We start from the raw sequence: 26035 nt of genomic DNA, 5'->3' as shown, positions 1-26035 counted from the left end.
GACAGCTTATCAAAAGAAGTGACGTTCAGTCTACTGAGCTCCATGGAACCGCTCGTGTACATCCTGAGAGAGATTTTCTGTGATTCTACCCACATTCCTTCAGAAACAACTGGTGCAGTTACTTTGATAACGGATTGTAACACCTTTCCTAGTATCTTCCTACTCAAATTAAAAACTAGGCAGAATCATCTTCTGCAGTGACAAATATGCAGACATTGAAACGTGAAAAGTCTCATTTCTGCAGTCTATTCCAAGCCTCCATCTCAGTACCCCTCAAATTAGCAGACTTTCAGTTTCCTTGTACCTCACTGAGACTACATTAATCTCTGTAATAAGATGAAGGAATTTTAATTTTATGCATAGCAATGATTTTTGCTTTAACACATTCCGCGTACCAATATTTGCACATCTCTAATACCAAACCCCTTCATTTCTCTGTCACCACTTAAATTCCGAATTATGATCCAACTATCTTCAGCTATTTTGCAGTCTCTGAAGCATAGCTATTCTGCATTATGGGAGATGTAGTTCACTGAACACATTTTTACCTGAAGGCAGTCATGTTTAATGTAAACATTTGGCCTATGTTCTGAGCGCCTAAAATATTTAACTGGCAGAGTATGTTGTAAAAAAAAGTAATTTAAATTCATTAGAAACAGTTTATATATAACAGAAAAGCATTTCTACTGCTCTACAGAAAGCAGTTACCTCAAAAAATCTATACTCTGCCATTTAAGCACTCTTCATACCCATATGTTCTGCTAATGATTTTTCAGTGGTAAATCAACGTTGCAACATCACCTACTTTCCATTTTACACTGTATTAATGACACAAAAGAATAATGTTAATTTTGAAGAACTAAACAAGAAAAGTGTGTCTCCCTTGCTTAGGAGCATTTACCTTTCCACCAAATGTTGCACAGCTCAGTTTTCAAAGAGTATGTCGCTATCTGGAATATTTTTTCCTGCTTTTGTATAATGCAATGCACAGCACTTTAAATTAGGCTTGAAAAGAAATTTACTTACCGATATTTTCTGTGGGCATTGAGACTCTAGTTGGTTCTAAGAGATTATCAGCCAAGACAAAAGCCCCTTCTTCTAACGTATCAAGTAGCATTGTGGCTGCATGGGCTTGTTCTGAAGAATTCATGTCCTTCCAGGACTCCAGAGCTTCAGGCCTGAGCAGGTTGTCCACTGTATCCACAATTGCCTGCATTCATTAGAAAACTATCATTAGGTCTGATTGCCCTAGGCAGCTGGGGAAAATTTCCAATGTTATCTGGTGACAATTATAATACTTAACTGTCAGAATGATTTACTGTGATTTAATGGCACTAGAAAACTATTTCAACATAAAAATATTTTCCATCCTCTTGCTGGATTAGCATTAATAGAAGTGCAGTTAGCTACTAGCATTGTGTGGTCTCTAAGTGGTAAACATGCAGATTTGACTCGTCTTGTGTCAGCTATAAAGGCGGTCTTATTAATGTGCTGAAAAATGTAAAAATAAATGCCAGAAGTTTTGCCTGAAGCTTTCATCTTAAAAGTTAATGTCAAAATGTATAACTTCTATTTAAAAATACTGATGCCAAAATTGGCATTTTGCAGTTTAGGCTAAAATGACAATAATACTTTTCTGGAAACTTAGCCCAACTCATGCAGCCATAGCACTATAAACTACTTTTCTATGACAAACTGCCTTCTTTATTACAGGAGGCATGAAATGAAGCTGACTCAGTGGATATAAATTAGCCCGGGCCACCCTCACTCCCCCTCCTGTTCCTGTACCTGTTCATAGATACTTAAAAAGATTACTAACTCCCATTCCTACACAAAGGTCAGTTAAAAAAGGAAATCAATAGAGCAAACAAGATGTCCACTGACTGTCCCTGTTATCAGTGAAGGCAAAACTGTAAAACTGAATAAAGCTGCCATTTTAAAAAGTCTTTCTCGTAACAACTCTATCATCATGTTTTAAGGTTCATTAAGCTGCATATAAAGTAACAGTAAATAAGGAAGACGAAGAATTCAGCGACATGATTACATTATTTTTACAAAATAATCCAATCAATCAGAGTAATCAGTTAATCAATTGAAGGCAGGCTCTTACATTAATGCATAATGTAGCTGTGCATTGAGTATGCTGTGCATTAAGTACGCCATGCATTGCTGAAACACCCTGTTTACTCTGTCCCATTTACCTAGTCATAATGTGTCATTAAGCATATATATAATTTGTTTGATCAATTTAAAAGCATTGGGAATGGAAACAGAACACATTGTACAAACAGAAAGATGTCGGTCTGAAATGCTATATTGTGCAAATAAACAAATAAGAAAAGTTGGTCAAGGCTATTGTCAGAGCAAGATTAATTAGCCTAATCCATTTTAATATCCTCTTTCTGTCTGCATTGTGAGCCACCACGACCTTCCTGGCAGGTGGAAGATACTTCGAAGTGGCATTAAAGCCTTTTTTCTTTCTCTAATGGGAGACAGAATAGTCAAAATGCTCGCACTGATACTGCTGTAGCCATTAACTAGAGTGGAACAGAAATTGGTCTGCAGAGGCCAGATTCATTAGTCACCAAGAAATACAGATTGGAGCCTCTAATCTGAGGTACAAATGAATCCTCTGTCACAAAGTGGGAACTTGCTTCATTTGCATAGTGTAAGTCAGCTTTTGATTTGTAATTTCAAGAGGTTTATTAGTCTTATCTAAGCAGAGAAGCCCATTTGAGACCTACAGAAAATGACACTGGTTGGAAACTAAGGTTGCACCACAGTTTCTTGTGTATCTCCAGATAGCGCTGATGGTATGCATTCATTAATATGAAATGATTTTATTTATTATGGTATAATCTAACTCTGCATTTTTCCTGTGGAAAATGATCACCTGCCCAGCAATATTTCTGAGGCGTTCTCTCCTCTCAGACAGAGGCGAACAGGCAGTGGGAAGACCACGCGGCCCCTGTGATGCAGCTGTTGGAGCAAATCCATTATTCTCTTCTCACATTCATGTTTACTATTGAAAACGAAGTATGAAAACTCAGTCTATCCAAAACATATCTGCTGGACTTCCCTTTACTACTATAAACCACTTTCTAATAATAAACTATTACAATTATTATTGAGAAGTGAATTTCTCTCCAGATCTTTGTCTCTTTTTGTCAGATTTTTGCACAACTGGACATCTCGCATCCACTTCTGGGCTGCAGGATAAAAGACAGAAGCATCCTGTATAAATATCTCTTCAGTAAGAGTCTGAATTATTTTATTATGTTGCAAAGTATTTCAAGGTTCTTTTCAAAAAATCATTCTTACATCTTATCTTGGAGGGTATAAGTAAAAATCAGTATTTTAAAAGAAACTTTGAAAAAATGTGCAACAAAATTTTTCAGAGCCAGGCACAATCTGTTCTTTTTTATCTTCTTCATGAGCGTGAGGTGGCACTACTGGCATTGTATTGCAGAGCAAGAACTGCCACTGTGGACAACCATTCTACAGCGGATGAAAGAAACTGAAAATCGGGTAGCAATGTGTTACATGCCTTCCATATAGCCTGGTTAATGGGACATGTGGCACACATTTTAATAGTAAACTTAGAGAAATGTTTGCCTTTACATTTTATCCTGAAGTCACTGAATCTGGCCTTTGTAACAACTCTTAAAACTGTAAGAAAGAGTGATTTTACTAGGTATAAGAATACACAAAGAACAAAGCAGGCTATATAATGTACATTTTTCATGCAAGCAAATTAACTCTAAACAGTCTTTGATATAAAATACTACCAAGCTGAAGTAATTTCTGTTAGGTTGCCAGCTTTTTCCTCTACCCAAAGTTGTATTATGAGAGAGATGTTACTTCCAATTCAGATAATAACCATTTCTGCTCTTTTAGTTTTGAACAAGTTGAGGTAAAAGAGGTATGAACTTTGATCTTTTTTTTTTTTTTTTCTGAGTGTTATACCTGTGCAAAGCCAACATTTGTACAGCTGATATGGGGCACAATACACATTTATCAAAGACTGAAATACATAGGATCATGCAGCAAGATGATAAAGCGTGGCAGGTTGCTGAAGCAGGGAGAAAGCAGGGTGACAGCACAGGAGAGATACCTTAAGGTAAGCCCTGCATGTCTTCTCTCGTTTTTGGAGCTTTTTAGTAAGAAAAAAGAAAATCAGAAGTTAGACACATTCTGGAAAGCTTCAGAAATATCAAAAAATTAGTCTGGTTTTTCAAATCCCTAATTTGAACTATAGCCTGGACATTAATCTAGTTTCTGTCCAGTGATGACTATAAAAAAACATCACACAGGAAACGTTTTTCCCCAACCTTTATACAGGTGCCCAGATATCTTTGCCCAAATGGTGGAATTTGTGTGAAAAGGTCAAAGGAGAAAATCCCTGTGTGGGCACTTGATCTGTCTCTGGGAAAACTCTTTTAAGGGCAGCTAGGGATTATAAACAAAACTATTCCCAAAATAACAGAGGAGTGCATGGAGCTCTCTCTCTAAAGGAAACTGAAAAATCGTTTCATTTGGAACTTGTTGACTAAGCTGATGCAAGGAAGAGGCTGAGAAATACAGCATTTCCTCTGAGAAAAAGAGGAATAGTAATAACACTTGTGATTTGTATTTAAACCACAAAGACATACGTTTTCTCTGAAATGTTTCTCTGAACATCATTCCAGGGAAAACACTTATTCGTGTTTTAGATATGCATATTAAGGCATTTTTATAAAGATCAATTATAAGTGATGTTGGCGTCTTTAAAAGGCTAAGAAAGTGCTATTATTCTGCAGGAAGTCAGATTAAAATAAAAGCCTGCACCTATGCAGAATCCCACTGATTTTATTACATGTTCAGGGTTAAAAGGATCACTGGATAAAAACGCTGATTTGTTACAGAATTTCTGAGAGCTAATGCCCATTTCCCTCACACTAGTTATAATGCATTCCAGATTTTAATAGGGGACACAGCTATGTATTTTAGGACCAGTCAGCTACCGTGAATTATATCTTATTCCCTAAAGAAGGTAATTGCAACTTTCTGCTGTATATTTACAGCTGTTTTCTCTCTCATGTTTATTCCAGAACTGTAGCATGTGGGAACAAAGTATAGATTAATATTTCTGAAAGGAAAAAAAGTAAAAAAACCAAGGGCAATGGTTATCCCAGCAGGAGGAGGTGACGGGAGGTCTGTACCTTGTTATAACTCCTTCCAGCAGAGTCTTTTTCACTGGGCCGCAGTTCCTGCAGCTGAGCATCCAAAATGTCCACGAGCTGCTCCATCAGCCTCACTGATGAGCTAACATCGCCAGCGAAGACTGGTCCTTTGGTGTGTTTAGCCAGTTCATTGGCCAAACTAGCAGCATTTTCTCCACTTCTGATCTGAAATGACAATTTAGATTATCTCAGCAGGATCCCTTGTTCTGCTTGCGGCTCCTAATTCCAATTCCCTGTGTACCTTTGTTGTGGTGAAATAACCGTTTGCACATACATTGAAATGTGCAACTAATTGAGACCAATAACGTTCTCTTTATCTCAGAAGATTAAAGGTTCTTAGATCCCTGACACACAAAAGCAGTTCTTAACAGCCATCAAAACCAGAAATCAGACTGGGACTTTTGGGCTAGATCTTCTATTCATCCTCACTTTTATTTTACTGCCATTATCAGACAGCAAGAAATCTATTTGTTCATACTAGTGTGTGAGGCATTTGAAAGTCAAATAGCCTGATACTGACAACAAATTATCCAGTTTTCATAAACTTAGTAAATCTCAGTAGGGAGGGAAAACACAGAGAGTGGCTCTGTGCTCTAATCATACTGTTATTAATACACTCAGACAAAAATCTATTTATTACAGTGTCATTTTTCCTGAACTGAAAAACCTTGCTGTGTACCATAGTTTTTGCTGTGTGTTTTATAATATTTGATTTATTAAGCAAATATAGCTTTTGTTTTTTGAACACCAGCAAAGTTACTATGCTTTAAATAGTGATGAAAACACGTAATCACAGATTCAACAGAAGAACTTAGAGGGAGATTGTACCAAAACACATATATGTACCTAACCGTTGGCCAGTGCTTTGCACAAAGTACATATAAATCCTTCTACTTTAAATGAACACGGAGTAATAAAGATGGCTTCAACAAACTGAATTATTAATGCTCAGAGTTAAAATCCTTAATCACCAGCGTACACCAGATTTAAAGGTTTCAACCAACCTTCTGAGCCAGCTGATTTACCCAGTGTGAGGTGCAGTTGCTAAGATCAGGGCCTCTGGGGTTCCATGCTCCTGTTAAGACCACGCAGAGATATGAGGCAGTTCCTACAACAGATGTAGAAAACTACAGTGAAATGGAAACCATTTTTCTGCATGCATTCAGGAAATTGGCTACACTGTGCTCCTAAGCAATGTTAAATTCTGAATGCCGCTAATGGCAGTAGTTGACAATAATTGACAAAAACGTAAGGAAATAATGTAGATTACAAACAGCAATAAAAAAGTCAATGAAAAGTACCAGACGTTTTCTGCAAACAAACAAAAAGCCCTTGATTTTTCCTGGAGCTCATCCAGAGGGGAGCTCATAATGAGAAAGGCAGCTGTAAGCGTATTTTACAACAGTCCTCAAGCAAAGCCCTAAAATTTGACCTGAGTTCTCAAAAACGCATGCGCAAGGTAATTCTCCAGCTACACTCAAATGCCTTTTGCAGATTAAAACTTGACCGGTGCCTGTAGATACTGCACTCTCCAAGTAACAAAAAATCATGTGACAGACAGCTTGAGGTTAAAAAAAAATTCACCATGAGAGAGTGGCACATTGCATTTGAAATGTCTGTTTGAAATCAATATATATTTTTAAAGGCAATACCTCGTGTTCCTTTGGGGCAAGGGCGTTCAACCATCATTCCTCTTTGTGTTTGAGGCCAGCTAATCCCCCTGGCCTCAGTCGGTTCACAGAATCTCTCTGGCAAAGGGAAAAAACTTGTCACGGGAGGAATTTTGGTTGTGGAAATGGGTGGCAGTGGCTTGGGTCCTCTGCTTCCTTCCTTTGTTCCTCCAGCTGATGTTGTGCTTATGGGACCTTTCTGTGATGTAGTGCTAGTGGTTGACACTGTGGTTTTGTATAGCTCTGCTGAAGAAGTTATTGTCACTGCTGTGGTAGGCACTGCACAGAGAAAATTAAGAGTAATAATAAAGTAAATTACTTAAGAATTATTAAAAAAAAGTTATTTAAATGTTATTTATGTTCTTTTGAAGGATTCTCTGGTGTCTCCTTTCCTTTACCTTAATATTACTCTTTTCTTATTGCTATTCTGGGTGCTTAAGATATAACTTTGATTTATTTTTTTTTTACTCTCAGCTCATACTAGTATGATGTTTCAGCACATTCGCCAAATAATCTCTTCCGTAATAAAAATTGATAGTTGCATTTCTAAAGGCTGAAAGGCAGTACTAGTGAGTTATCAGTACATAACAAACATGCTCAAAGCAATTAAAGATTTCTTAATCAGTTTTGCAGAAGGAATAACTCAACAGACAGAATCATTTGAATCAGTGTGCCATAAACAATGCAGTCCAGCTTTAACAACAAAGGCAGTGGGCTGTAACTAACGAGACCATTCTAAAAAAACACAACCCAAAACTTCAAGTCACCCAGTACACACCTTCCAGGAAAATAATTACGATAACATCTTCCTACTCGGCAGTCATTCTGCTTGAGAGAGCTGCAGCATGCTCGATTAGCTCCAAACAGAAGCAGCGCCTAGCATGTACGTGGTGTTCCTGTGTTTGAACATTTAAGGCCTTAACATCCTTTTCTGATAAACCAGGTATGAAGACACAACTCGTTCAAGCCAGTGGCAAGTACCTAGTTTAATCTTTTATGAAACACTAGGATTGGCTTAGGCCAAATCACTTCTGCCTGGGACTTGCAGCTGCTCACTCCACTGACCCACATCGGGAACGCATCGCTGGAGCTGCTGAGGTACAGCCCGAGTTATGCCATGGTTTTGAGGCTTTGGAGAGATAATACTACTTAATGCTAGTGGAGGTAACAGTCCGGAATTCCTCTTCATCACCTCCAATGTATATTGAGCAACAGCTGAAACAATGCAAGTGAGCAAACTGTTGGCTGACAAGAAGCTCAAGATGATGTGGTAATGTGCACTCACAGCCCAGAAAGCCAACTATATCCTGGGCTGCATCAAAAGAAGCGTGACCAGCAGGTCAAGGGAGGTGACTCTCCCCCTCTACTCTGCTCTCATGAGACCCCACCTGCAGTGCTGTGTCCAGCTCTGGGGCCCCCAACATAAGAAGGACATACACCTGTTTGGAGTGAGTCCAGAGGAGGCCACAAAGATGATCAGGGGGTTTGATCACCTCCCTTATGAGGACAGGCTGAGAAAGTTGGGTTGTTCAGCCTGAAGAAGAGAAGGCTTCGGGGAGACCTTACACTGGCCTTCCAGTACTTAAAGGGGGCTACAGAAAAGGTGGGGAGGGACTTCTTACAAGGGCATGTAGTAATACGACAAGGTTTAATGGCTTTAAACTGAAAGAGGGTAGATTTGTATTAGATATAAGGAAGAAGCTCTTCACTATACGAGCGTAGTGAGACACCGACACAGGTTGCCCAGAGAAGCTGTGGCTGCCCCTTCCCTGGAAGTGTTCAAGGCCAGGTTAAACTGGGCTTTGAGCAACCTGGTCTAGTGGAAGGTGTTCTTGCCCATGGCAGAGGGGTTGGAACTAAATGATCTTTAAGGTCCCTTCCAATCCAAACCATTCTATGATTCTATGAAAGTAACAGAAATGGTTATCATTAATTCTTTCCAAATCTTCGTTAGTGCTTTATAGACACATAAAAGCACAGAACCTTGTGCTGAGAATAAATAAGCTTGTATAAAGTATTTTTTAAATCCTGATACAGAAATAAATGAAACTAATTTTAGAATTAACTTCAGTGGATAAAGTAGCTTTTTTCTTTCTTTCTTTTTTTCTTCTTCTGCTAGGCCCTCAAACTCTGACTTACTGGACAATACACCTTCTCTAAATTAAATCATAAACAAAAAACAAAAGAGGAGCTACCCCACTTTCTTTCAGCAGATGTTTTTTAAGTTAGTGTTTTGAATAAGATTAACTTTCAGTAGTCTGGCAGATAACAATTATTTCAAAATCCTTTTTCAATTATATTTTAGTTATATTAAGAGGCTCAAACATGAATTTATCTTTCTATTTTCATATGAATTTGGAGTGGAGTATTTGAACATCATCTGTTTTTAAAGACTAAATGCAAAGACGTGCTTTTCATCCCTCTCTTGCTCACAAATGAGAAACTTCTTCGGAGGCTGTCTTCTCTTCAGTCGCATTCTTGGCTGCTTGAATACAGTTTGTGTAATTGTGCTGAACTCGTGGCATAGGCAGCTACTATGAAACCTACTGAAATCTGCAAAACTGTTCTGCAAGTGCTTGCCTGACATCTTGTGAAACTGCTGTAATTTTCTTTTGATTACAGTGCATCCAGCCTTCTAGTGCTTTCCCAATTAACATTTATCAAAAGCATTTGCAATCATTTGCAGAAGTGTCAGGCAACGCCTGCTGAATCAGGTCCTGGGGAACAGGGAAGTGGTGGGGACGGAGAACGATGCAGGGGACAACCAATTGTTACTATGCATCCCCTAACACATTGTGCTAATCAGTACATATTTAATCACTGAAATGAGTATCAGCATTATCGCAATTACTACTCAAAACCGGTAATGTTTAGGATAGTTTCGTCTCAGGAGCAAAATATCACTGTAAGAATTCATAAAAACTCTCTGAAGTTCAGTAGTGAGGTAGCAATTTTCAGAACACATTTTGTGCTGCATCCTGAGCTAAAATATCCTGCTATCATCGTGTAACTTTAGGTAGAATAATTTTAATGTTATCCACTACAACCAATTTCAAAGCATATCACCTATGATTCAGAAATGACCTGCACAGCTTACTAGTAGTACATACTTTAGAAAAATATTTATAATCTCACATTTTAGGAGAAAGACTTCAAACCACCTCTCTCACAAAACTAAGAAAAATACAGATAATTTCTAAGAGATTTTATCTTGAATTAAATTTTTAAAAAGGAGAAGTCAATATATTTAAGAATGTACCAGGAAACTTCAGACAGTCCTGGAAGTCTGAGAAAGAAGAAGGTTGAAAAAATAAGAAATGACCTAACACATCACTTTAAGGAATACATCTAGCTTTTAGAAGGCAGATCATTTTGTTTTTAATGACCTGTTGGGGAGCTTACTCTGCAAGGCCATTCTCCTGAGCTTCAAGAAGACACATGATAGCTGCCACCACCTGATGTGTCTCGTTCTGAAAGCTGAGGGTGATGGCATCTGTGGGCTCTCATGCACTGACTTGTGGAGCGCTTTGCCAATATAAGATAATGGCAGTGATGATTAATATGCCACAGCTAAGAAGAAGAACAAACTCCATGTTGAGGTTATTAACCTATTGTTCCGAGCAGCAGGGGTGAGCCTCTACAAGGCTGAAGATACGTAATTTTGGCCAATGCCAAAAAGCCTCTTTTACAACGTGAGATTCTATTTTGTACTTTTTGACTAGGCTTGACACATTGAGGAGAAAACCAAAACCTCTTCTGCCTTCTCCCTTTTTTTAAAAAATAGGCGTGTCTCATTATCAGCTGAAGACACTCTTCGTAAAATTAAAAAAAAAAAAAAAAGTAAGAAAAGAGCAATAGGAAGTAAATCCAAAGACTCAAGGTGAGGGTAATTAATTTATGTTTGTTCCATGCAGTTCCTAACAGCTGATTTAAACAGTTATACATACTAGCTGTTTCTAAAAATGAAGACACCACTGGAGTAAAACTTAACACCTGTTTAACAGTGTGATGTCTATAAAAAACATAACACAATTGCCTAGGACAGCAGGGGAATAGTAACTTTGTTTCCCCAACTGACAGTGAAGAGTAGATTTAGAGAAGGTACACAAGCTATCTAGTATTCTTTGCCAACGAGTTTCTATTCTAAGCAGGCATAAAATATATTTTTTAAAAAACCAAACCAAGCCAAACAAAAAAATCCCCACCCAAAAAACTCTGACCTTAGATGTAAAATTGTATTGAAATGTCCAGATGATGCACCACTTCTGAAAATACTAATGGTTCCATTTTCATCTCCGGCATCTAGGTAGTTTTAGAAATCAGCTGTATGGATTTTTCAGTTAAACATATGCTCTTACAGATCAGGTATTTTAATGTATTCGGACACATGAAAATCTATGTGCCTGCCTTCATCATCAAAATGTGTCATATGCTGAGCTGCTGTGCAAAGCAACGGAGACCAGAAACCTGTGCAAATCCAGACTTCCCTGCCTTCTGCTTATTACCACTGTGTGCCTGTTTTCATGCTTCAGTGAATAGCGGGCAAGTCACTAAGACTCACCTAATCACCTATAGGTTCCAGCTATTATGCTAGCTGGTACTCTACTGACCCTGCCAAATCCCATTTAGTTGAAAGCAAAATGTTTACATAGCCATTTATAAATTTATACGCTGTAAATGGTAACAAATATGACACAAAATTAGCGAAATACCTATGATCAAGAAATGTGCTATCTGGTCCCCATTATGTTGTCTTTACTTGTACAACCACTCTTTAATCAATCTGTAGTGTATCAGATTAGCTATAATAGTACAGATCTAATTTACTTATCAATTTGCTGCATGACTTCGTCATAGATTCTTGGTGTTATACAGATTTAGTTGCACTAGTTTCCTATTATTTTAAGCCCTTGGTGATAGTAGTCTCCGAGTTTCTGTTCTGTCCACCCTCACAACATCCATATTTTCCTGCAGTGATCCAATAAAACTTAATGATGGGTATCATGGTACAAAAGGGGACACAACTTCAGTTCGAACAGTTTGCACAGTTAGCGCAAATTGGGATGAGTGCAGATGAAATCTCTCCCTAATGCACTAACACAGAACAAAAGGATTTATCTTCTTTTTGTTACCAAGGAAACCTCTCAATGTAATGCTCATATTCACTTTTTTAGGGGGAAAATTTCCTTCATTCTTCCTGATCTTTTAAAATTCTTTTAAAAATTCCTATTTCAGTGAGGATTCATTTGGTCCCTTGGATACCTCCTTTAGAAAGTGTGTAACAGGACACATCCACTAAATTTACCAAGGATATAAAAACTCTGGTTTGTTTCAAATTTTTCATAGCGGCTTTTTGTAGGGCCTGATGTATTGTATTGTATTTCTAAATTAAGGTTTTGATTTTTAAATGTAGTTTTTACACTTAACCTTAGAAAATGTGCTCTTCTGCACATTACTGTGGTACTTGTCAGCTGTACCTCTGAAAACCATTTCTACATCTACATACTGTAATTCCCATGAGGAGTGACAAGAAAAAACAACACATGAAGAATGAGGTTAAGGGGGGAGTTCTAAGGGCAGCAGATCCCATTGTCAGAGTAAGACAGTAGCCTGGCTGCAGCATCCGCAGCTTTAAAAATCTGAAGAGTTCTCCTGAAAATTAAGAAAATAAGGATACGGGGAGCACATAACATGGACAGTTGCAAGAGGAGAAAATGGTGTAGGTTTGTAGCAAGGACAAGGTCAACATTAGGTTAATTATAATGGTATTTCAGAGGTTTCAGTAGGCAGATTAAAAATGAAAGAAACAACAGAGAGAAAAAAGGCAGTTTTGTGGTCATGGATGAGCCCAAGATTTTGGCCCCAGGTGCATATGTAAACCCTTGAGCCCAAAAGTGTGGCTCAAATGTGACACATTCATCTTTCACATAGGAAAAAATATTGTTGTTTTTGAAGCACTTGGTAGTTGGAAGTTATGGTGTAGACAAGAACTGATAGTCAAGACAGATAGATGAGGAAAAAAAAGAATCAGTGTGTGTCTATATATCATTATTGCTCCCATGGTAACAGAGCGAATACAGATTGCTGATTTTCCCACAATGGCCCCAAGTTAACCATTCGAACAGAAAAGGCCACGACTCCCAATTTTGAGGCACTGACCTTGTGACACCATTAAATTCTTGATATTAAAGTACCACTGCAAAAGACACTAAAAGAAAGTTCTTGTGTTAGGTGACTTAAAGAATGTTATCCTAACACCTATGTCTTTGAGTAGATGATTAAGAAATCTGAGTCAACCACAAAAAACCCAAACCAAACCAGAAGAGAAACACAAAATTGCTCTTCATCAAATGTGCTGAAAATCTAATTCCATGAGATAAAAAATCCAAATGTGTATTACACATATAGATCCTTTAACTGTGTAACAATACAAGGACTGATCTTCAATTTATACAGACTTTATGCTGAAACAAAGAAGAGCTGAGAGTATAATACAAATAAAATGTAGAGTTAGAAACGGTACAGAATCTCTTTTTGGTTTTATAGCAGTACATCTCAAGGACAACCATATTAGATATTTTTTCCTTTAATTTAGTAGTCTTTAACTACAGGCAATTGGCTTAGGCAAAAGAGGAAATGAACTGAAACATATTCTTAGATCTGCTATGTACAGATCCATACAAGATTAAAATATTGGGTATTGGCTTTATATAAGGAAAATTACCATTTGTGAATATATGCATCACATACTCAAATAAACCTAGTGTCTACACATGGTTTCTATATTTTAAAAAGGCCATAATAAAAATATATTTACTGATGTCATCATGCATTTAAAACCCAAACTCACAAATCACTCAAAAAATATTCCTCCTCTGTCTTCATGGGTGAATGGGCAAAGAGCTCAGAGGAGAGGCAAGCACCCTGCAGTGTGCCCTGGACCCTTTCTTGACTAGGTCTGGTTGGATTAAACCATTTCCCCCCCTGCCTTGCATACCAGCAAGGAAACCAGGAACATGAAGGGGTGCTGGTGGATGCCCAAATCTCTTTCTGATATTAGATGGGATGTGGCCAGCACACGTACTGTAACTTAGGATCTTGGCAACCCTCTCATAATAAAAACATTATGAAATGTCTTACTGCAGATCTTTGGTGGTTTACTAAAGCAAAGGAAGGATTCCACAAAGCCTTTTCTTCTCTCCCTGCTCTTCCTTAACACTTTTCCTTCAATGCAGATTTAAAGATTAGCTTTTGCTAAATTCATGGCAGCTGCCTGAATTGCGAAAGCTACTTAGAGCCTGCACCTCCATTTTCTTCTCTTAGTATTAAAGCTTTGGAGAATTTAAAATGCATCTTCATCTCAGTTAAACGGAATGGAAAGTGACATGCATGAGAATATATGAAAATGAAAGCTTTAAATTTTGTCTGATTACATAGGTGGGTATGTCTGTGCTAAAAGCAGTCCCAAAGACTCTCTGAGGAACAGACTAGCTTGACATACAGAGAGCAAAGCTAGCCAGGATAGCTGCCCTCGCAGCTGAAGCTCAGTCCCCAAACACCTGGAACCTGCCTGAGCCTGGACATGTATTGCCAGGGAGGTCTGCAGAAGACAGATTGGACAGATCGTCAGTTGGCTCTGGAGATCACTAATGTATTGGTTCTAAACTGCTTGTTCTGCCATGTCTTACATATTATTGTACCTGGAAAAGCCCTATGGATGTTGATATAATTGTGTTCACACTACATAGTTTGCACTGCTGTGCATGAATCGGCTTCACTGAAGCAGGATAGCTATTTTTCATGTGGAGAAGACATTATTACTAGTTTTTTGAAGTAGAAAAAGTGGCTGCTAAACATGCATACCCGTTAGATGAGAGAAGTGAAGTATTATCATCATTGCTGAAGCAGCTTATCAACATTCTGTTCCTTGCTGCATGCATCTTCTGCCACAGAGCATTTCTCTTGGTATTTACTCTCCTCTTCAGATGTTAGTATGTGGCTGTGCCTGTTCATGTAATTTTTAGGGATTTCTGAGACCTAAAGACCTCCATTTTTCTTTCCTCTTTTATCAGTTAGTGTCTTTCCTTTCAGGCAGTTGCTCTAACTTTGAGCTGAAGTGAAATTGTAATGGACTTACCGAGAAACCTGCTAAAAAGATGTTGGATAATCTTGTCTAACCCGGCACTAGAAACTGTGAAAATAGGGCTGCTGAAGAAAACATATGTTTGGAATTGCACATTAACCCATACATCTCCTCTGAGACCTCCCAGCACACATTGCTCTCAACTGCTGGTGCCAAGAAGTTAGAAGGTCTGCATGTATGTTGTAATCAATTCAAAAGTCAGGTAACGCTGAATGGATGGGAACAGGCTTCTGGCTCAGCGTGAATGAACTCAAACTTAGGTTAGCTATAGAAGTCAAACTGACTGATGGTATAAAGTAAATAAATAATTCCCCAACTCATTCTCAAACACAGAAAAGCTACACACTTGTATTAAAAAAAAAAAAAAAGCACAAGCCTATAAACCAAATAAAGCAATTCTCTCTCTCTTCACAGGTTCTGCAAATTTGTCTTGCACCACTGTAATGCTGTACTGCTCAGCACAGAGAAAACAATCCCTCCCTGTCTCTCTGCCAACAGCTAAGTCTAAGACCAAAGATATTGTAACATAGTTATCTGAATGGAAGTACAAGGAGATTAAAAAAGAGAAAAACCGAATTCTTACCTTGGGCAGGATCAGGTGGGCCAAACTCCAAAGAATATCGCAGAATGAAATTGTTATTCCACACATACAGCTGGTTGTCTCTGGGGTTGTAATCCACTGCAGCGATGTACTGGTACTGGTTGGGGAAAGGAATGTCCACGTGCTCGCCTCTGCTTAACCTGGTGTTGTAGATGTAATCGATGGCGTTCTTGCCGGTCTCGCTCTCATTGTCCTGATACACCGACCGCACTACGTACAGGACGCCACATATCATGAAAGCATTGGATGCTGCCCGTTTGTCGTATGTAGTTTCCCAGGTGGCTTCGAAACGTAGGGTGTAGGGGTTCAGCTGGCTAATTACTATCATCCCATTGTTTTGCTCCGTAGCATAAATTACCCATAAGCCATTTTCATCAACTGCCAAGTCAATATCAGTCTTTCCTCCCCATCGGTATGGAGAGGTGTCATGGTAATTAGCATAATTGATTATGGCCTCTCCACTCTTAATTCTAGTCCTCAAGTCAAATTTTACTATGTTCCTAGTTCTTTCCTTGTTAAAAAAGACAGCGCCATCATACACTACAAATCCAGTACCATCCACTCGATTTGGGAGTTTATATGTCGTCTGCTGGCGTCCATTTTGGAAGTCCTCTAAAGAAGCATATTCTATCAAAGTATCGGTGCGATACGGAGTCCATGGCATGAAGTATATTTTATCTGCAGCCTGGAGAGGATCTTTGCACCAAGCACCTGCTTTTTGTTCAGCTTCATATAAATACGGTGAGTCCACAATTGCTTTCAACGTCCCCGGGCAAACAAAAACTAACAGTCACAGAGAGAAGTAAGACAAGAATTACGTCAAATTAAGACTGTCTCATAATAAAAAGAAAAAAAAAAGAAAAAAAAAAGGTAGGTAAATCATAATGACTGTGTCAGGAAGAAAAAAAATCAATTTAATTGGCACTAGATTATACCTTATGTTATAATTAATGCAATTATCACCCTTTATCATCCACTTTTCTTAAAGTTACCATGTTCTTGCTGTACCAGTATGGAAAGTGGATGGGAACTGTTTTCACTAGTACAGACCAAGGCTCAATGGCATACACAGACAGCTGAAAATGTAGAGCTACTCTTGCATTTTCATCTTAGACTTTTAGTGAGTACGCATTAACGCTCCAGAGCTTTTAACTGGTGTGCAGCAGTGCGCTAGGTATTTCAGTCCAAAAAAAATCACATCGACTTGTTTAGAACTTTAAGAAGTGGTGAGGCTGAAAAAGGAGGTGCCTCGATTAAAAATAAAGGAACAAAACAAATCATCAGGTATATAGAGAAAGCAATTAGGAGCAGAGAAAACAAAACACAACCAAAGCAATGAATGAAACAGACCAGGAAACCCTGTAACCATGGCATGCTATGGAGAGGGTTCTGGAAGCCAGGCAAGATGACACTTGATTAACAAGAATTTACTCAAGGGTGAGAGAAAGAGAGGGAAAGAAAGACAAAGAGAAAGGGAGAGAAAAAAGCAAGGGAGTCTTCCCTCCAGCCCAAGTATTTCAGACACTATACCCCGCCACCTACTTTAAGCAGCCAAGTCACTTTATTGCAAACAGTCGACTTCTTTATGAGGTGTACTTATGAGATCCTGCTGATTATCATAATATAAGAGTGTTGTGGGGAGGGGAAGGGAAGAGGTTAACATCCATAAGGCACATAACAAGGAGCTGGGGTTTGGACTGTATACGTTATTTACCTTTTTGCTCCACTTCTATTTTAAGCATCGGAAGAAAAATAAAAAAGTGCAAGGAAAAAAGAAAGAAGATTAACATAAATTGACTATTAATCTAAAGATTAAATTAGTAACAGACGCTAAATATAGGGAGAATAAGAACTGCACTATATTGGATAAAGAGAAACAGACAACAGGAAAACCTAGCAGGAGAGAGATTCTACGGTTACACAAGTGAACATGGATCAATCATTTTAGTAGATTAAGGAGGCAATACAGATATGTTGGCATGTAGTTTCACTTAGTGAACCTGAATAAATAATGAATTACTTTACTAATGCATGCTATACATACTCTTCTTCTTCTCAAAGTATAATGCTATCAAGTTGATTTTTAAGTGACACATTAATTTATCATATATGTGCGAGTGCACATATATGTATTATATTAATTAGATAATATCAATCCAAACTGCAGTATATTAATTATATAGGTTTGTATGTCTGCTTATTAAACCTTCCCCCATCTTTGCCCCAGACATCCCTCTGCTTTTCTTTCTTGTAAAGAAAGCAGCTTGCATCCTTTAGCTCTCCTTAGGCTTTATTTTATTTGTTTTCCTGAATGTTAATCTTGAGAACTTTTGCCACTTCTCAGTCTATAACTGCAAAATCAGACTAGAAGGAATAAGCAAAAACATCTAGAAAAAAGAAGCAAAAGCACAGTAAGCAAGAGGAAAAGAGAAGAAAAAATTAACATTTAGCTCATTCAGATATTCTCCAGCATCATCGATTAAGCCCGAAACAGCAAGCTAGTATGCAAGGATAGTCATACTAAGTGTTTAAAACAAATATCCATCCCGCCACCGCGCATGGAAAATATAAACCGAACCCAATTAGCGAAGTTATATTACTACAGCAATTTTTCCCCGAGGAAATTTTAAGGAACGTATTACAGGAAGACATATAGCTGAAGTCCAGCTAGTAAACAGCTTTCCAATAATTATTTGCAATAAAATCTATTTCATATACTCAGTAGCCTTTGAAGTATGCTCTTTTAGTTTCGTAAAATGACCTCAAAAATGACAGATGTACCAATCCATGTAACAATAGCTGCAGATACCAAGGAAGTGTATCAAAACTATTTGCACAGCTATTACATTTTCAGTATTACGGTATTATCCTGAAGAATGTATTTGTATGTTTCGTATAAAGTTTTGGATTTTCAGACTCATTTAACAAAACTACATATGATTATTTTGAGAGAATGGTAAAGGCTGAGCTGATCTAGTGCTTCTTCAGGGAACAATTCCAAAACTTTATGAGGGAGTGGGAAGGGGTTAATATTCTCAAAATGAGCAGTAGTTTTCCTAGCCTTTGTTCATTTATACACCTTTAGGTAAAACACTTGTTTTTCTGCAATTTGTAATTCTTGAGCTATCCGAGTAAACAGAAGATCTGAGGTGAATTCCTGGGTTTCACAATCAGTGTTAATGACTGTCAGATGATTCTGTTTGTGAACTTTTATGCATGAGTTTATTCCTTGCCAAAGAGCAATATTGATACTGTACCTGCTTAGAATTAGTAATAGGAGAGGGGGAAAAAGATAGGGATAACTAAAATCATTACTGGCATGTCTGCTCTGTGTGCATTGGTGTACAGCTGTACATTTTTCAGGGACAGATGGGCTTATTGAAATAAACAAATGCTGCAAAGTCCAATCAATACAGACAGAGAGAGAATAAAACGCTTTAAAATGTTTTCTATTGAATTCCTGAGTCCAAAAAAGACTGAAAATAAAAATGCACAGATGTACAAAATGGTACTTTTGATGTTCTTCTTTACAAAAGGGCTGACTTCTGTTATTCAGTCAAAGTGTCAACATACACTGTGCAGCATAATTGAGAGAAATGTCAAGTATGGTACTCTCAATTTCTTTGTAATTTAATCAATAACACTCTTCTTTAAGGACAAAGCAATGCCTATCAAATTCGTCTAGAATTTTAGTTTTATTGGAAATACAAATGAGTATCTCAATATATTTTTTTTGTCTACATTGTGAGATGCAAAAAAGGAAGTTTTCATTAAGTACTTTCTTGTAATAATGAATCTTGTACTTGAATACAGAACGGAGAGAAAGCTCAATCAGTATGTATGATCAGCAAAGCAGCTATGTATTTCTGGAGGCCAGCGAGATATAGAGGAGCTCATAAACTGCGTTTTGTACAAGGGTGACACCAACTCCAGTCTGTAAGAACTCCCAGCTTTTACCACAAAATCTGGTATGATTGCTGTTTGTAATCTCTCACGGACTGAAAGGTGCCACAGTGAGACATTGCAAATTTTGCAGTCTAGCAGTAACTGAAGATAAAATTAAGGAAAAGTAAGAACCCTGACTGAACATTGGTTAGAAGTGTTGTGATCCCTAAAAACCTCCCTTCCTAGACCCACAAAAGCCTATCCCACCTTTCTAACAAGTCTTATGCTGGGACAGCTGCTATCTGCAAACCTAATGATTTCAGTCTTTCCGTACGTTTAGATATGGAGCACTGGAACAAGTAAAGGAGAAAAAAATTAGACTTGATAACTGGAGTTTATCAGGTGTCAAAAAAAGAGACTTGGAAAAATACCAGGATAGGCTTTGTGGGACAGGGAAGAAAGATGGTCAACAATCAAAACGGTTACTGAAGCACAATGTGGTTTGAAATCAAACTTCAAAACTGATTTTTGTAACTGGCAACCTTTTTGATGACTGCTGGCTGGTACTGTCTGGTTATGCCTCTTACAGTTCTGGAATTGGGCATAGTGTCATCATTGTACACGCTGCAGCTGACAAACTCCAAAACTTACAGACTTTGAAAGACAAGAAGTATCTAGAATACCGAGTTATGATAGACACAGAATTACGTAATTCAAAAGGTAGGCCAATGCAATTGACAGTAAACAAAAATAAACACTTTAGAAGTAGAATAACTACATGTTAGAGTACAGGGTAGGCCGCGCTGTGGCACTATACTTCTGAAAACTGGAAAAGAAAAGATTCCTGTAGATAGCAATACCCAATCGGTAGAATATATCCACACTTGTCTTCCTAAAACAGCACAAAAAATTGTTTGAAAATTATTTGCATGACACTTTTTCTCTATGAGCTAGCCTACTGGAACTGGAAACGTAACCTCCATTTGACTGACCTCATGGTTTGGAATCAGATGCACTGCCCTCTTTCTGAGAATTTGGGAATGAAAATAGCGCTAAAGTAAAAGTGATCTTTGTGGAACAAAACTTTGGTTAGAATGGGGTAAGACATCACTCCTCAAAAGTGGCAGGAGAAGAACAGTTACAACAAGCCACCAATACTACACACAGGAATGGTACTAGGGATCACTGTATGCAGTAGGCTTCCAATCCTACAAATGGTACGGGGAAAAAAAAAAAAAAAATCAGCAAGCAACCATTTCACAATGACATAGCAGAAATGAAGAAAAAACAGATGATCTGTGTTTGGCCTTTAACAACAGTGAAGGTTCAAAGTGGTGAAGCAGTACAGAGTAGTATTTTGGTTTAAGAAGTCTAAATTTTAAAATCGTGTAGGAAATAGTATGGACAGTTTTGACACAGCTTTGCTTATGCCAGAACTCATTTCCTTCCTTTTTGGATATATACTGTCACCACAGTGTTTTTGCATCTCAGACTTGGCCTGTTTCCTGTACCAACAGAAAATGTGACTTTGGTTAAGGATTACTGCAGATCAAGAAATTCACGCTTAACAATAACTTAAGGGAATGATCAGTGCATTGCTCAAATTCCATTGCAAACACAGCTATTTCTCTGTTGAGTAACAGGACGAGGGAGAAATCACTGCAAAGAATGACCTTACAAGAAAGCAAAAGCAGTTAAAAGTGTTGGATCTGAAGAACTTTTATAAACATGCATACATGTCAATGAAAAAAAGCATCAATTATTCCAGGGAAAGAAGTATGTCTAAAGCTACTGAATTCTGGCATTAGAAAGAATATTGTACAAAACTGCTGAAGTAGCCATAACTTCAGATTTTTCTATCTCAAAATGATTTCAGTGCTTTGTTTTCAGTGAAAAATTCTATTTTGGCAGCTGATTCAAGGCACAATTCCTATTTTCTCTTTACATAAAAAGTGAACATTTCTTTTCCCCATTGCTTTTAAGAACCAAGTTTGAGTAACTTATTGATGAATTATTCACTCTGAATCTGTGTTCACTTATAACGCGCCCCTGAAGCACAATGTCCTCTTACAATGTCCCTGAACTGGGGCATTTGCCTCCGAGTGTCAGTGTTGGGTTTTGCTGTGCACCCAAAGTCACCACAACAGCAGGTAGCCTTTCAAGTAGATCATGATTAAAATTGAAGTCAATTCCTGCTTTAGAAGTCTGTGAGCCAAGCCAATTTGTCAGCAACTGGTAGCGGGCAAAAGTACAAATTTCTATCTGGCCTATTGAATAGCTAATTTGAGTTTGTTTTCTGGAAAAACAGTAGCCTTAAAAGCCAAACACTTAAGAACACAGACAGAGACTTGGCCAGCATCACACCATGGCTTCCTTCCACACTTCGTGAAGCTAATTGGAGGCCCTAGTCTGCAAGTGCTCTGCATGCATAATGGGTCCGTGGGCCATAAACATATGCTTCTTTTCCATGTAACAGCACTCCAGCTTTAATTGTGAGGGCCAGAGGAAGTGAGCAAGAATAAAAAGATTATACTTACTGTAAGGAACACATTCATACTGAACTTCTAGATATTTGTATGTTCCAGGACAAGGATCAGGAAACACATCTGACCCAGTAACTACTATACACTGTGTTCGGTTGTTGCACCTGTAATGGGAAAAGAAAGCGAGCTAATTAATTTAAAATTACATTTAATTTGCAAGTTCATACTAAAGCACTATATGCAGTGCTAACTCTCTTCACACTTGGGCATTCCAATCCAGAAGACAACAAAGTTAATTACTAGATCAGTCAAAGTCCATAAATAAGACTTCGAGACAATATTTCAGTTCAAGCTTTATGCTTTTAAATTTGGAGATCAATGTTATCTCAAATGTCACTCATTCCCACTGGTAGAGGTAGTGTCCCAAATATATACTGATTTGATTCTACTGTTCAATAAAATCAAAGCAAAATGCAAAGATGATAAAAAATGAAAGAATGTGTAATTTTGAATAATGTACAATAACACAAATGAGCAATTCTTTTCACCTTTGGAGATATACATACTGCTGAACAGTTTCACATCTCAGAGAGATTACTGTCGTGATTCAAGGAAATTATTTTGGTTGGAAGAGTTATTGTAGACAAAGAGGATTAGCATTTCCATTTTAATTATTTTAGGAGCAATTGGTGGACTCTAAGCTTCCTCTGTTAGGTTACAGGAAGAGGTAAAGAATGACCATCTGAGAAAATAAAACAGTTAAAAAGAAGAACTGAAAGAAAATTAATTATAATGCATTTTAGAGGAGACTAAATACTGAAACATATATATGATTTGCTTAACAATGGAAACCAATGCATTTTGATACAAAGAACCTTATTATAATGCCTCTAACCATGAGGGTCTACTGAAATGAATGGGGTTTTTTATTTTTTAAAAAATAATAATAAAGATATTTTAGACCAATATTAATTTTTCCATAAAAAAACACCAACAATTAGCTTGGAAGTTAAAAAACAATCACCTAACCCTAAAGAGATGGTCAAAATGTAATAAAGAAAAAAAGTCATAAGGAAGTGAAACAAAAAAAAAGAGAAGGTCAGGGAGTTTGGTGACTAAAAGAAAAAAAGCTTGGCTGATCTTCCCAGGGGTTAGTTTTGTTTGTCAGCAAACTGAATAACAGAAGTCTGAACTTAAGTAATAGTCTAGCCTTTGACTCCAGCTGTACATCAACTTCCCTACTGCCCTACTACTTCCCACACTCCCTGAATACCACATCCCAAGCTAAAATAACCTATCTTGTATCAGCGGCTTTCCACAGCTGTACATTGCCAACAGGTATAAGAATAATTCACGCTACCTCATAAATGGTAGAGCAAGCACATTTAAAGAACTCTGATATAAATCACTTTTTATATACTAATCAAACTAGCACAGAGCTGGTCAGTACATGCTGTGCCTCTTGCTGAGCAAAACTCGGGAACAACAACTCTTCTGACTTTATCAGTTAATTCTTTTCTTTTTCCTTTTTGCTTTTTTTAAAGCTACTTATTTTTAGCCTCACAGGGCTCCTAATTGCAGAACTAATGGGAAATAGCCAGGGATTTCTGTATTATACGCACAATCAGGGCTACAGATAGATGGTGAAGAATTCACCTGTCACCTCTGTGCTGCTCTGGCAGTGACTTTCCAGCGAGCAAAGGCAGGTCCCCTGTGCAGGTATCGCACAGGTAACGCCGCACCACTCCCATCAGCACTGCCGTTCAGTGCAACAGCTCACGCAGTGTTGTCAGAGTCTGGAACGAGTATGGTGCATCCAATGGCTTTCGGACTGACGCTGAATTGTGCACTGAACTTGCTGAGAAAATCACTGTACTGAATCTGTAACACTGAAAATGTACAATACAGCCACTTTTTTGTACTCACACGAAGGTCAAAGTGCTGCTCTCGTGTGTGCTGTGTAGGAGGAAGCTGTAGAAACAGAAGAAGGCAATGTGGCCCAAAATGTCACAGGCCTCTCTGTTCTAACCCCTGTACAGGGTTTTTTATGCCCCATACCTCAGGCCAGACTAACCAGCATGAGAAAAACTCAGATGTAAGATTTTGTAATTAATTTCTTTATATTTCTTTCTGTTTCTTTAGTGAAAACCTTGTGCTGAAGACAAAATAATTCCTACAAAAAAACCTTGTGTAGTGCATCATTCAGTATAAGGGTTTCCACAGCTTTGAGCTGTATGAAAATTTCATTTTACACTTGAATGAGTGGCAATTAAGAGAAAAATATTGATTTATTACAAAATAAAATGGATACATATTGGGAGAAATTGCTTGAGAATGAAACTGATGAAGGTCATATCAAGCTATGGGGAAAAAAAGTTCTACTAGCAGTACTTGTAAACCTTAGGAAAAAGATGGACTCTTGTTTCCCTATGAAAAGTTGATCTCTTCTCTTTCCATTTTCCCCCAGTGAAAGACTCATAATGTTGCCATCAGTCGGGAAACTGAAAGCAACTTCATGATAGCTTGTATCGAAAGGATGCATAATAATAATTCAGAAGCAAATGCAGCATTTTTTTCTTTGTATAGTAAGTGCCAGTGTCAAACTTCAGACACTGAGTGGTGTTTACAGGATAAAAACTTTACTTCTTCTTCATTCAAGATTTCACTCACTGTGCATACAGTCACCTTTTGCTCATCTTTGGCCAAAATGCAAGAGACCCCAATTCCAAAACAACGAGCTATGCCCACTGCTGCAATACACAGCAGTGCTACAAAGCACACCACCACCTCTTCAAGAAGTACAATTACTTGGATAACTAAATGAATAGAAGGATTTATGCTTTGAATTGTAGTTTTCTACATTCAAATCACTGATTTTGCTGCATTACTGGTTGCATTTTATAAAACCTGAGTAATTTTCATATAAGATTATGATTTTCACGCACTTCTAAGATTTCAAAGTAGACGATTAAGATATTCACATTTGAAAAAGTCAACATTCAGGTAATTTTTTGTTGCATAGTTATTGGTCATATTTCAATTCCAGTGAAACCTTAAAAAAAAACCAACAGCAACTACAGCAGCTGTCAATCCCAATTCATGGGTTACAGAGAAGAGATGAAGAGTAAGTGGACTTCGTAGAGGTAGTTCTGAGACAAGTAATTCAGGGAATTTACACTACTGCGATTTGTTCTCTGCATAAATGAAAGTCTTCTGTCTGCTGCATTGTTTTTTTCCCCCTGTAAAACCAGGGATACTAACTTCTCTATTAGTTAGAGAACAGTTCTGCTGCTGCCTGCAAAGACCATTTTACAAACTGATAAAGGTCTCAGTTGAGCTTCTTTAAGACAAGAAGCACTGAGTTCTGTGGTATATTGACAAAAGATACTTCACTCTCCATAAAATAGCATTAAACAGCAGATTATCCTACATGGTTACAAATTACCAAAGCTACCACAGCACTGCCACTGCAGAGCTTCATAGTTTTGAGAAATCTTTATACTAAGAAACACTATGCCCAAAGAAGAGGATATTACACTGTTACAGCCTTCAACTCAATCCTGTAACCCATTTTCATTCCTTTCTGCAATGGGCAAGCCCTTTCTGAGTGCAGCCACTTCATGGGATTCTTCAAAACAAGACTACTGCGGAAATAAACTTCCTGGCAATTTGAAAAACTGGCCTAGACATCATCAGGAAAAAAATAAATCCAAACCTCAAAAACCTTAACTGGTAAATAACTTGAAGTCCCTCAATTATTTTAACCAACCTTATTTTTTCTACACAATATACTGTTAGGTCCATCTATTCAAACTGTTCTACAAGTGTTCCAATGAAGGCATGATACAAACCAGCCCTAATTTCTGCAAATTTAAGAAGTCAAATCACTAATACTTTAGTGTTTCAGTGTCTGTAACACAGTGTTTAAGTTTTCTGTATGTTTTAAGTACCATTTAAGTGTTCTGTAATCTACTTAACTACATACTTCTCTAGCATATGTTAAAATACGCAAATTCTCAGGTTTTTATGTA

General features: G+C 37.7%; 1 protein-coding gene across 20 annotated transcripts in view; it reads right to left on the bottom strand.

Annotated features, from left to right (window-relative positions):
• ADGRL2 (adhesion G protein-coupled receptor L2) overlaps positions 1 to 26035 on the bottom strand; it is a 399589-nt gene that overhangs the window by 29312 nt on the left and 344242 nt on the right. For 13 of the 20 annotated variants that reach the window (XM_074832365.1, XM_074832367.1, XM_074832366.1 and 10 more), the window contains 7 exons: positions 22059 to 22168; positions 15619 to 16419; positions 6875 to 7171; positions 6227 to 6330; positions 5202 to 5387; positions 4115 to 4153; positions 1027 to 1210 (listed from right to left, as the gene is read on the bottom strand). In XM_074832365.1, the coding sequence (XP_074688466.1) occupies positions 1027 to 1210; positions 4115 to 4153; positions 5202 to 5387; positions 6227 to 6330; positions 6875 to 7171; positions 15619 to 16419; positions 22059 to 22168 (1721 nt within the window). The remainder of the gene's footprint in view (positions 1 to 1026; positions 1211 to 4114; positions 4154 to 5201; positions 5388 to 6226; positions 6331 to 6874; positions 7172 to 15618; positions 16420 to 22058; positions 22169 to 26035) is intronic. The other 7 variants (XM_074832368.1, XM_074832355.1, XM_074832369.1 and 4 more) reach the window with 1 other exon arrangement.

This window comes from Strix aluco, chromosome 8, assembly GCF_031877795.1.
Source record: "Strix aluco isolate bStrAlu1 chromosome 8, bStrAlu1.hap1, whole genome shotgun sequence".
Lineage (NCBI taxonomy): Eukaryota > Metazoa > Chordata > Aves > Strigiformes > Strigidae > Strix > Strix aluco.
Note: the sequence above shows the minus strand (reverse complement) of the source record. Positions and strands in the feature narration are given on the sequence as shown.